The sequence below is a fragment of the Juglans microcarpa x Juglans regia genome, chromosome 1D, assembly GCF_004785595.1.
Source record: "Juglans microcarpa x Juglans regia isolate MS1-56 chromosome 1D, Jm3101_v1.0, whole genome shotgun sequence".
Lineage (NCBI taxonomy): Eukaryota > Viridiplantae > Streptophyta > Magnoliopsida > Fagales > Juglandaceae > Juglans > Juglans microcarpa x Juglans regia.
Genome location: NC_054594.1, coordinates 38,287,722 through 38,300,499, shown reverse-complemented (window position 1 = coordinate 38,300,499; position 12,778 = coordinate 38,287,722). Strand labels below are relative to the sequence as shown.

At 40.7% G+C, this 12,778-nt stretch overlaps 1 protein-coding gene across 2 annotated transcripts; it reads left to right on the top strand.

Moving 5' to 3' along the window:
- Nucleotides 1-898: 898 nt before the first annotated feature.
- Nucleotides 899-4,387, top strand: LOC121234616 (protein SIEVE ELEMENT OCCLUSION B-like). Of its 2 annotated transcripts, none has more exons than XM_041130619.1 (7): nucleotides 899-1,249; nucleotides 1,555-1,647; nucleotides 1,779-2,224; nucleotides 2,314-2,408; nucleotides 2,500-2,630; nucleotides 2,975-3,433; nucleotides 3,596-4,387. In XM_041130619.1, exons 1-7 carry the CDS (start codon nucleotides 1,043-1,045, stop codon nucleotides 4,190-4,192), a joined length of 2,028 nt encoding a protein of 675 aa, XP_040986553.1. In that variant the 5' UTR covers nucleotides 899-1,042; the 3' UTR covers nucleotides 4,193-4,387. The 2 variants fall into 2 exon arrangements, with proteins under 2 accessions (XP_040986553.1, XP_040986564.1); XM_041130630.1 differs by lacking the exon at nucleotides 899-1,249 and adding an exon at nucleotides 1,287-1,383 and having other exon boundaries at nucleotides 1,512-1,647.
- Nucleotides 4,388-12,778: the final 8,391 nt, after the last annotated feature.

Here is a 12,778-nt window from a genome sequence, read left to right as displayed (position 1 = left end):
TGTATCCTCAGGTTCACACATTCAAACCCATTTATATTGCTGAAGAAAACAATAAATCCGATACCTAGATGGTTTTAACTTTTGGGACCCCTCCAGGTTTTTGTCCTATATCACGTTATAAATGAATAAAGAAATTAAGACCACGTGCTGAGAAAATAAAGACTACAGTCCAGTTTCATTTCTAATTTTGCTTTTTGAGAAGAGAAATGACAAATTCCAAATGCATAAATTCCGAGTAAGCATTTTGTAAAATAGTGAACTTCGTCGTAAAAAAAATAAAATAAAAAATATAAAAATTTATATTTTAAAAATGGTGCACTTATTTTTATAAAAAAATTATATATTTAAAAGACTCATACATATCGACGTGACAATTGCGACTTGTAGGCTGGTATGTGTGGCAAGGAGGCGTTTTCTTTTATATATATGGTGCGGGGTTTTAAATCTAGGTTTTTGTATTTGGACAACCGAGTCATATGTATCTGTTCATCAAATTCTTGGCACGAAGGTTTTTAAATCAAAGAAAAGGAAAAAAAAAAAAAGAAATTGATAAAAATAACTAAAAAAGGCCAAAATCATCAAAATGCAAAGAATAGATTATTTATTAAAGCCATCATATTTTTAAAAATATATATATGTGAACATGAGAAAAAGTAAGAAACATAAAAAAATAAAATTGGTGAAGGGAATCATCCACAATTAGTTTTTTATTTTAGTTTATTTTATTTATTTTTTAATCTAGGGTTTTATTTATTCTATATATATGCCATTTGATTTTATGGTTTTTTGTTTTTCTCTTATATATTTTATGGTTCCAAATCGCTACGATTAATCCACGTGAATTCAGCCCCTAGACAATTTATTATCAGAAGGACCCCATCTGGGAAGGAATTAGCAAAGCATACCGTTCCCCGACGGCTATAAATAAGGCCGTCTCGCTATTGCACAGCACAAGCAAAATTGCTTTGCACTTTCCCAAACCCAAGAGCTTCTAAATTTCTATTTAAGTTCTAACCTCTCGCACTTTACAGTACCAAACACCATGGCCACCCTCAAGATGCTCCTGTCTGGCGCTCAGCCACCCGCTAAGGCTGAGCACAGCGTGCTAACCATGTCCGACGACCAGATCATGAATACAATCTATGCAACCCATGTTCACGGTGACGAGAAGTTTGATGTCGACTCTCTTTTCGCTGTCACTGAGAATATTCTTCAGCGTGCTACCGATCTCGTTGACAATGTTGTTCTGGTACATATGCATATAAAAAGTTTCTTCCATACACGTTGTTTTACAACCGAGAAAATGTAGATGAGACGAAGTTAAACTTAGTTTAAATTGAGGCAGGAGACAATGCGGTTTCTTTGGTTTTGTTTTTTTTCTTTGTCACTATAAGAAAAATGGGTTTTTGTGATTAATTTATTGCGACTAAAAGACTATTCGTAACTAATTTTAGTTGTAAATAATTATTTCGCTGAAATTAACTTGTCGCAAATAAGTAATTTTCTTGTAGTGTTCTCCAGACACTTCCTCTTATTCCTCGTGATTTACTACAGGGTACCAAGACACAACAGGAGCACCTGGACGAAAAGGTGCCCAAAGCCAGTTTCAATCCACCGTCGTGCACACTGAAGGCACTTTCCTGCGAGGTGATTATAGGGAACGGCCACTTATTCCAGTAGCTCGTGGCATGACATAGGACTACGATCGATGAATGTAATGGTTTTATTATATAAAGGCAAAAACAATTTACATATTAACAAATCTGTAATTAATGTAGATGTCATGCAAGGCTCCGGGTGAGGAGATTGCCCACAAAACAACACTGTCAATACTTAACAAACTCGCACACTATTCATGGGACGCCAAGGCAGTGCTGACACTGGCGGCCTTTGCTTTGGACTATGGGGATTTCTGGATGCTTGCCGATCTTCACTCATCGGACCAACTCGCCAAATCAGTGGGGATCCTGAAAAGAGTACCTGTTGTCTTAAAGCGCCCGGGCCTTCAAAAATATGGGAAAGCCATAGTTGAGCTGAACAATCTGATCAAGGCAACATTGGAAGTCATCGAGTCCATTTTTGAGCTGGAGAAGTTAACAGTCTATGATACAAAGGACGTACCGGCATTGGCAGGTGCCATGGACCGAATCCCTGTGGATGTCTACTGGGCTATCATAACAGTTGTAGCTTGCACCACGCAGATGTGTTGCATCACAGGGGATGAGTAAGTCATTCCTTCACCTTGCATATCATGTTACGCTTCCTGATCTGTTGATTTTACGGCAAATGAGTACCATTGTTGCCTAATTTCAGAGGCAAGACACAGGAACTATCGCCCTTCGCTCAGAAAATCAACGTCATACTCAATGTCCTAAGGAGGACCATAAAACTTGCGTACGAACAAATAGGTTAGCAATTATGACTGTTGATTTCATTCAGAAGCAAGCATGCTACTTCGATTGCGCGACAATGCTGACCAAAGATTCTTGTTCTTTGCAGACGTAATTGAGGCTTATAGGAAACTCAAGAAAATATTTCAAACACCTAGCGAAGTGATGGAGGTTTTCAAGGCGCTCATTTTCCACAAAGATGCAGAGCCCTCGCTTATTGATGGTTCTACCAACAAATTGGTTAGCTCTTAAAAACAAATCTCGAATTTCCACCAAATAGAATTCTTAATAGGTTAAAACGATATATTTGGCAAGATTTAACCACACTTATATTATTAGACTGGAATACCGAGAGGGATATATAATACTTAGCCAAGAACAATGAAAACTCGGAGTAGCCCAAATTTTAAATGGCCAATATCATCCCTAATAACAGGTTAACATTAAGAACTGCAATTATATCTGGATATTTCCGTTCACTCCTTGATATATTTTGATATATATTCCGATACCTCGTCTAAGTAAAACTGCACTGCGCACATTAGGAACTATTTTGAGTAAGTAATTGTGTTGCACAAAAACAGGTTAGCATCGACGTGCTGAAGAAAAAGGATGTTCTGTTCTTCATTTCGAGCCTGAACATCACCATCGAAGAGATCTCGATCCTAAAGCCAGTTTATGATGGAATAAATAAGAAGGATCAGCATAAAATTGTATGGATCCCAATTGTGGAGCACTGGACCGATGAGCTGAGAAAGAGGTTTGAGGTGCTGCGGTCTAAGATGCCTTGGTATACAGTGCAGTACTTTTCACCTGTGGTGGGCATCAAGTTCATCAAGGAAGAGTGGGACTTCAAGAATAAGCCTATCGTCGTGGTGATAAATCCAAGAGGAAAGGTGGAACATCCGAATGCACTCCACATCATTAAGGTATGGGGAATGAAGGCCTTTCCTTTCACTAAAGAGGCAGAAGATGTTTTAGCAACTAAAGAAGATGTGATGGAAGACATCATGGTTGGCGTCAATCCAAGATCGCCTGTCGTGGTAAAGTCATTGTCACATTCTATTTAATTTTTTTCTCGTCATATTCATACTCTGGTTAAGTTCTTACAAATATTCATCTGCAAGCTCGCACTTTTAGTAAAAAATCATAATTAATTATCATTATAATTGCATTCGGGAGTTTGACACATCTTATTCAATCAGATCAAGGATGACAAGTACATTTTCTTCTATGGAGGCAAGGACAACGAGTGGGTTCAACAGTTCACCAAGAAAGCAACTGCCCTGGCCAACGATCCGGCGATAAAGGAGGCAAGGATTTCCATCGAGTTGGTTCTTGTAGGGAAAAACGAGAAAGGGCAGGATGATGTTGGCATCCTAGGCCGTTTCTGGGACAAAATGGAAAGCTTTTTCTTCTCCAAGACTGAGAAGAAGACTGAACCGGACGCTGTGACAAGGGAAATCCAAAAGTTGCTGTCTTACAAGAATGAAAGTGGATGGGTGGTGCTGAGCAAAGGGTCTAAAGTGATATTCACTGGTCATGGGACAACAGTTATGAAGGTCGTGGATGAGTTTGAAAAATGGAAGGGGTATGTGCGCGAGATTGGTTACGGAATTATTTTCAAGCAATACCATGATAAGGTTATTGAAGTGAATCGCCCTTGCTCCCGTGTTGACATTCCACTTGGTGTCGGAAAGATCCCTGAGCATATGCATTGCCCTCACTGCCCCCGCGTCATGGAGACCTATATCAGCTTTAAGTGCTGTCATGTTGACGGTGCTCTGAACTCACTGCACTAGATACTTACCGGTGTTCGTGTTTCCCCTAAACTATGATGTTCCCTCTGTATGTTTATTTGCACTTATCTATATATAATGTGTCTACAATAATTGGCATCCTGATTACGTTAGTAATCTGACGCCAATGTTTCGAAGACTATCTTTGTAGTCGTTAATGTTCGTGTTGCAATTTCGTCTAGAGGCGCTTTTTTACTACTTTTCACAGCAAGTTTTTTTTTTTTTTTTTGTTCGTAAGACATGCTCCTCACCGAGTAGTTCTTGACATTTATAATCATAGCATTCAAAATCAAAATCAATGATGTCCTTGAAAAGTAATGATCAAGCCGATAGTGCATGTTTGAAACAACGATCAATTATTGGATAAATATTCCTCCTTGTTATATTTATTTCTTTGAAATCGAGACCTGGAATTTTTAGAAATTCTAAAGAACCACTCGGTATGGTAATCGGGATTTATGATTGAGTATTCACCATTCAGAGATTTTTTTTCCCCCCTAAAAGCCCGTCAAACATTTTAGAGACATAATATATATAATAATGAAAGTGACTGAGGTGATGAGGTTGAGGTAATTTCTGTGTAATCTTGAATCAAGGTATTCTTATTTTAGTTCGTAAAGAATATGCTAATGCTATTTTACTTCTCTAGTACATCCATGGATGGGATCGATCCATTTATTTCTTGAGTTTGAAATATCTTACTCTAGCTAGGTGACGGAGTTTGCGAGGTTATTAGTTTTTGCGGCAACTCCTTGTCGCCTTTCGTGGGCTATTATTAGTAATTGTGGTGACTTTTTGTCACTACAAATAAACTTACCAGAAATAATTTTTTCCCGAGAGTTATTAGTTTGCGAGGTTATTAGTTTTGCGACAATAGTAGTCCACCACAAAAGATAATAAAATTAAAACCCTTATTCATTTCTCTCTCCTCCCGACTGCGAGATACTTGCGTCTCTCTCTCCCTGCAACTGCGATCCTCTCCCCCCAGCCGTAACCTCACCCAAAGCCAGTCCCCCAACACCCCCCCCCCCCCCCCCCCCCCCCCAAACCCCGCGCGCGACCTCACCCATTTTCCTTCAAAAAGCTCTAGCCTCCACAACTCTCATCTCTCTCTCTCTCTCTCTCCCCCTGCGAGTCTCTCTGGCTCTCAAGTCTTAGCACGGAGTGGATCTCACGGTCCCATCCCCCCCCCTGACACGCTATGCTATTAGCACACCGCATGGCTTACCTAACCACCTCCACAAGTCGCAATCCACACGTCCTCTCTCTTTTGGAGACACGATAAGCCCAAACTCTCTTCTCCCTTCGTTTGTTCTCTCCTTTCTCCCATTGTCTTCTCTGCTCTGAGTTTATTTCTATGTAATTGGATAATGGAAATGGAAATGGAAATGGAAAGTAAAAAAATTTAACGAAAAATTTCTGCCTTTGAGTCTATTTAAACGAAGTGCTTGTTTTGGTCGTGTATAACAAGAAATTTATGTCCTACAAGCTGTAGGCATAAGCTTGCACAACTTTCCTGAAGGAATGGCAGTGTTCCTTGGGTCAATGAAGGGTATTGCCAGCAATTTTTTTTAAACTGTTGTGCGAGTGTGAGATAAATTTTATGAGATATTTTATGGCCTTCATTATGAATGTACTTCTTTGACTCTAACCAGAAGTTCCATGTAAATTATTTTTGGGAAAGAAAGTTCTTTCACTTATCGTTGTGCTTATGAATTTCATGTTGAAGTATATGAATCCCATTTTCCCTCTGCTATTGCACATGCACGGCAGCAGAGGTGCGGAGGCTGGGGAGACTTATGTATTCATCCTTCATGTTAACATATTGAAGGCAAAATAATTAAGTCAATTACAAATGGATTAACTTATTGCACAACAGCTGTTTAGGAAGTATTGTGCTGTGTTTTATTTTGCATGACCAACCAGGCAGGTGGTTGATTTAAGAACTACCATCAAGTTGGTTGCTGTAATTTTTTATTTTTTTTTGACATCCTTGCTTTACATTTTTAGACATTGTGGCCTTTCTTTGGGCCAATAAGCCTCCAACTAAAAAATGAAACTAATTAAATCTTCTGTGATCTTTCCATTTGTTCCTGATTTTCAATCTTTTGATACTTTAATTTAGACTAGTTGAATTTGGGCAACTATAGAGACTATGCTCACTTTTGGTTCGTAAAATAGTTTGAATTGATTGGATGCATATATAACCTGATATGCGAGTATGCTAAGACTTTCAATGTGTGCTCCCAAATTTAATTGAATTAATACTTCATAGTTTCACAAAATCTAGTTTTTATGAACATAGCCATGCTTCTTTGGTAGGGTCTTCGTGTTGGTGTCAACTTGGCCTTAGCCATTGCTCTAGACAACATTCCAGAGGTGTGTATTCTCTGTTTCTTTAGCTTATTTATATTGCATAAAGCGATATTAGTTCTTTCAAATGCTTGCACTTGCCATGAATAACAAGAATTTCCAACTTTCAACTGCTCACAAATTCTGGATTGTTATATTGATATCTTAAGGGAAAATCAATCAAATTGATTATCATTTTCCCTTGGTTTTGGAAACCGAACCTGTCTTCTCATTAAATAATTACCATTTATGTCCGATACATTTCATTTTGCCCTTTTTGGCTTTATAGGGTGTTGCTGTTGCACTTATTGTTTATTTTGCAACACAAAGGTGAGAATCTTTGAAGGCACCTTTAATTTAGCTTTTTGAAACTATTTATAACTTGTCAGGAATGCCATATATTTTCTTTTTTCTTGTTGAATATTTAGTTTTTTGCCTAGGTTGCAATGCATAAACTAAACCATGGTTTGTCATCCCATATGCAAAGATTGATACTTTATCATAAATATGAAAAGTGTTTAAAAGAGTGAGTAGCACTGATGGTAACAGCAATTGGATAGTGTCAGAGGTGGAGATCATTGCATAATTGGAAGCATGGTGTGAAAATTGGTTTCATGTGGTTAAAGAATTATTAGTTGTCAAGAGGTGATCACATAGTCGGCTGTTATTGTAAAGTCTGGTTGTGAAGTTTAGGCTGTTGGTGGTGTTGTGTAACAAGTCTGGAGAGAAGCCTCCGCAGGCGATGGTACAGAGAGGCTGGAGGAAGGAGACAACGGAAAGGGTTAGGGATGAAACCCTAACCCACGTGCAATGACATTCGAGAAGGTGAATTGCCGAGGAAAGGAGGAAGTGTTTCACTTTCGTGCACTTGGCTTCTGACTTATGAGTTCCTAAGTGAAGTGGCATGGGCCGGGCTTAGGCCAACTTTGTTATTTGATTTCCTTTTGTTTTATCTATGTTTATGTAGTGTGTTGGGCCTCAAGGTAATTGGGCCGTTTATTTGTATTCAGTTTATTCGATTTCCGTTAGTTGGGTTGTATCAAGGCTGAGGCCTTTTATTGAAAACCCTAGTATTTAAGTTACTGTAGCTACATATGCAGGTATCCGAAATCTGAATGAAAACCTAGTTTCTTTATTTCCCTTCTTTGTTTCTCACCCCTTTTCTGGAGGTGCTCCCCTCGAAGTGAGCTTTTCTTTCCCTGTGTGGCTTATTTTCGTTTGGGTGAGTTAAAAGTGGTATCAAGAGCCACCAATTTCTGGCACTGTTTATAATGGCTGAAGGAACAAGACTCAACCAACTACAAGATGGGCTCACTGCCCCAAAAAAACTTCAGAAAATCAATACAAGGTCTGATGCTAAGTTTTTACACTTGGAGACTGAAATGGCTACTCTCAAATAGTAAAATGAGATTATAGTACAACAGCTAGCTATGTTAACAGTTGGAATGAAGCAAAAGCAGCCCCGCGATAGCTCTAGAGACTCATCCTCCAGTGAACAACTCAGGGACGACACTGACCAATTGCAGCAGCAACAGAATCTGCCTCCTCCTTTCCAGCGGCAACAACAACAGTACCAGCATCAACAAATCCCTCACAACCAGCAATTTCAACATCAAAATATGGGAGATGTGCAAACTCGCATAATAAGGTTAGATTTCCCCATTTTTAATGGGGAAGACCCTGCTAGTTGGCTTTATAAAGTTAATCAGTTTTTCCATTTTCACAATACAATACCACATCAAAAACTTAGGCTTACCTCATTTCACATAGTGGGAAAAGCCCTTATTTGGTTTCAAGAAATGGAGGATACTGTCCAGTTTCGGGATTGGGACGCATTTACTAGGGCCTTGTTGATTAGATTCGGGCCTAATGCTTATGAGGACCCAATGGAAGCCCTGAGACCTTGTCTAACAGATTAAAGGGCTTGTCGGACACTTACAAGTTGAGTTATTTTTTGAGTGGTTTAAAAGATGAGATTTGGTTAACTGCTCGAATGTTCAGTCCCAGTAACCTTACCACAACATATAGCCTAGCCAAAATTCAAGAGGAAAAGGTTAACTTACCCAAACGATATCCCAGATCCAGCTTACTATATTCACCTGACCCTGGCATTTTAAAAAATCCTCCCACCCAACCGACAGATTATTCCAAAACCAGCCACACCAAGCCACAATTTTCCATCCATAAAATAACCCAAACCCAGATGAAAGAGTGAAGGGACAAGGGATTGTGTTACCATTGCGACACCAAATGGGCGCTAGGCCATAGATGCCAAAATCTCAAGTTTTATTTACTAGAGGAAGTACTGTTGGATAGTGAGTACAGTGAGCCCATTGTGGAGGAGCTGTGTGACTAAAATGATACAACCCAAGCTACCTTTAAAACCACCATTACCCCACCTAACCCAGAAATATCATTACATAGCATCACCAGATCTCATAACCCACGAACCATGAGGGTTAAAGGGAGAGTGGGAAACCAGTGGCTCACTATATTGATTGACAACGGATCCACCCATAACTTTGTGGACTCGGCTATCATTAAGAAATCCCTCTTATCTAGAGATGACACTGAAAAAGTCAAGCTAAGAGTTACTAATGGGGATCTCATCCCAAGTGAGGGAAAATGCAAAGATGTGAGACTTCTAATGTTTTTATGTTGGAAGTCCAGATTTTGGTACTAGCGGGATGCGATATGGTGCTAGGTATCAAATGGTTATGGGACTTGGGCTCGATTTTATGGGATTTTAAACAAGCTATCAATGAGATTCTGTTATGGTGGAAACCAAGTGATTTTGTAGGGCCTTACAACAGCACTCATGATAGAAGAAGGTTCATTCTACAGCGATGACAAGTTCCAAAATAAGGGAGCTATTTTATAGCTTTTAGAGGGGCAAACTGAATCTTACCAGCAAGCTGAAAAACCCATTCCAGCCACCATTCGAACCTGTTGAATCACTTTGAAGATATATTTACCGAGCCAAAAGAACTACCACCCCCACACACCCATGACCACGCCATAAACACCATACCAAACACAAAACCCATCTCCATAAGGCCCTACCATTACTTTTACTATAAAAAAGATGAGATTGAGAAGATTGTCCAGTAACTCTTGAAGATGGGGGTAATTCAATCGAGCCAAAGCCCTTATTCTTCCCCCGTCCTACTGGTTCGAAAAGCCAATGGAACTTGGCGTTTATGTGTGGATTACCGTGGGTTGAACAGTATTATCATCACGGATAAGTTCCTTATCCCAGTGGTGGAAGAATTAATGGATGAGCTGCAAGGGTCCATGATATTTTCAAAGCTGGATTTGAGGTCCGGCTACCATCAAATCCGAGTTAAGCACAAAGATGTCCCAAAAACAGTGTTTAGAACTCATGAAGGGCATTATAGGTTCCTAGTAATGCCCTTTGAGCTTACTAATGCTTCTTCCACATTTCTAAACCTTATGAATGAGGTATTCCGCCCCTTTCTAAGGAAATTTATACTTGTTTTCTTTTTACGATATTCTTGTGTATAGCATATCTGAAATGGAGCATGTTACCCACCTAAGGCTCACTCTTGAGACACTTAGACAACACTCATTGTTTGCAAAACACTCTAAGTGTAGCTTTGGTTGCAAGGAAATAGCCTACCTAGTCCATTTGATTTCAACAGAAGGCATGAAGGCAGACCCCGAAAAACTCAAAGCTATGATCGAATGGCCATTACCAAATCCCCTAAAGGCACTAAGGGAATTCTTGGGATTAACAAGTTATTATCGACGGTTCATTAGAGTAGGGGTGGGTAGCGGAGCCCCGGCCTCTTTTGCCCCGCCCCGTGCGGCGGGGCAGATCACCCCGTTATGCTGATGCGGGGGGCGGGGCCACCCGCCCGCATCTGGGCCTCCCTCTGGGGGCGAGGGCGGGATGGGGAAAAATTCCCTACCCCGCATATGCGGAGGCGGGGGGTGGGGGAGGGGTGGCCCCGCCCCGTAGGGGGCGGGTATCACCCTTACATTAGAGGGTATGGAACGATTGTAACCCCTCTCACCAGAATGCTAAAGAAAGATGGTTTTTCTTGGAGTGAAGATGCCAAGGTGGCATTCCATAAGTTGAAAGAAGAGGTAACCCAACCCCAGGTTTTGGTTTTACCTGATTTCACCATTCCATTCATGATTGAATGTGATGCATGGCACTGCTGCGGGGGCTGTTTTAATGCAACAAGGCAGACCGTTAGAATTTTACAGCTATGCTTTAAAGGGCAGGGACTCTCACTCTCAACATATGAGAAGGAATTTTTTGCACTTGTATCCGCAGTGTTAAAATGGAGACCCTACTTGCTAGGAAGGAAATTTATAGTGAGAACATCAGCAAAGTCTTAAACACTTGCTAGATCAGAAAATTGGGACACCAATGCAACAGACATGGATTACTAAGCTTCTCGGATATGATTTTGTAGTGGAGTATAAGCGGGGGTCTGAAAATAGAGCTGCTGATGCTCTGTCTAGATTGGAAAAGGCTGAGGAAGGGACACTTATGTTGATTACTTTTCCTAGTGTGGAGTGGGTGGATGAGTTGAAACAAGTCTATGGTTCGGATGCACACTTGCAAGCCCTTTTAGAAAGCTACAACAAGAGCAGCTTGAATCGTAGATACACCATGAGAGAGGGACTTCTTCTATACAAAAACAGGTTATATGTTCCTAACAATGAAGAATTCAAGCAAAGGCTAATGGAACTCTCGCACAGCAGCCCATTTGGGGGGGGGGGGGGGGGGGGGGCACTCGAGGTACGATAAATTAGCCCATAGAATGCAAAGGGATTTCTTTTGGCCCGGGATGAAAAAGGATCTAAAGAAATTCATTAGAGATTGTGACATGTGCCAAAGGGTAAAACCAGATAACATGCTGCCCAATGGATTACTACAGCCTTTACCTATCCCTTCACAACCATGGACAAACATAACAATGGACTTTATAGATGGCCTCCCAAACTCTCAAGGCTACAATAGCATCTGGATTGTAGTAGATTGCTTGACAAAATACAACCACTTTGTTCCATTGAAGCATCCCTACACTGCCAAAACAGCAGCACAATTGTTCCTTAAGCACATTTTCTGGTTACATGGACTGGCAACTTCAATTGTGTCAGACAGGGACACCACTTTTACAAGCAAATTTTGGAAGGAACTGTTTTCACTCCAGGGGGTTCAAATGCACTTAAGTACAACCTACCACCCGCAAACGGATGGTCAGACCGAGGCTGCCAACAAGACCGTGGAGAATTATCTACGGTGTTTCACTTCGGACAGACCCAAGGATTGGGTATTATGGATTTCTCTTGCTAAGTGGTGGTATAACTCCACTCAACACCTATCCACAAAACTGACTCCCTTCGAAGCACTCTACGAGTATGCCCCATCCCGAATTCTAGACTACATCCCAAGTACAGCTAGGGTTGACACAGTGGATCAAACTCTATGTAACAGGGATCAGATCACTAAGTTTCTCAAACAAAACATTCAGCAAGCCCAAAACCGAATGAAGAAAAATTCAGATCTCAAAAGGAAGGAACAAAATTTTCAAGTAGGAGATTCAGTATACCTTAGACTACAGGCTTACCGTCAGACCAGTGTAGCCCAACGAAGGAACCTTAACTTGCCCCGAGATTCTATGGCTCTTCAAATATTTTACAGCGGGTTGGTAGTGTCGCCTACACACTGGATCTACCACCATCTTCAAGGATTCACCCCACCATACATGTATCTCAAGTAAAAAAGAAACTTGGGTAAAAAATCACAGCAATTCAAGTCCTACCCCCATTGGATAACAATGGAGTCCTCTACCCCAAACCAGAAGAAATAATTAGTCGAAGGATGCGAAAAGTAGGGAACAGAGCTATGGTTGAATTACTTACCTGTTGGCATGGCTAAAAAGCTTCTAACGCAACTTGGGAATTGTACTCATGGCTGAAAGAGGGCTTTCCACACCTTGTGGGTAAGGTGTTCTAAGAAGGAGGGTATGTAACAAGTCTGGAGAGGAGCCTCCACAAGCGGTGGTGCAGAGAGGCTGGAGGAAGGAGACGGTTGAAAGGATTAGGGATGAAACCCTAACCCACGTGCAATCACATTCGAGAAGGTGAACTGCCGAGGAAAGGAGGAAGTGTTTCACTTCCGTGTACTTGGCTTCTGACTTATGAGTTCCTAAGTGAAGTGGCATGGGTCGAGCTTAGGCCAACTTTGTTATTTGATTT

Bases quoted from the DNA above. Each gene is read 5' to 3' on its own strand.
- LOC121234616 (XM_041130619.1), top strand. From the start codon at position 1,043: ATGGCCACCCTCAAGATGCTCCTGTCTGGCGCTCAGCCACCCGCTAAG. The intron at 2,225-2,313 runs GTAAGTCATTCC...GCCTAATTTCAG, and splicing joins TGTTGCATCACAGGGGATGA to AGGCAAGACACAGGAACTAT. The intron at 3,434-3,595 runs GTAAAGTCATTG...TTATTCAATCAG, and splicing joins ATCCAAGATCGCCTGTCGTG to ATCAAGGATGACAAGTACAT.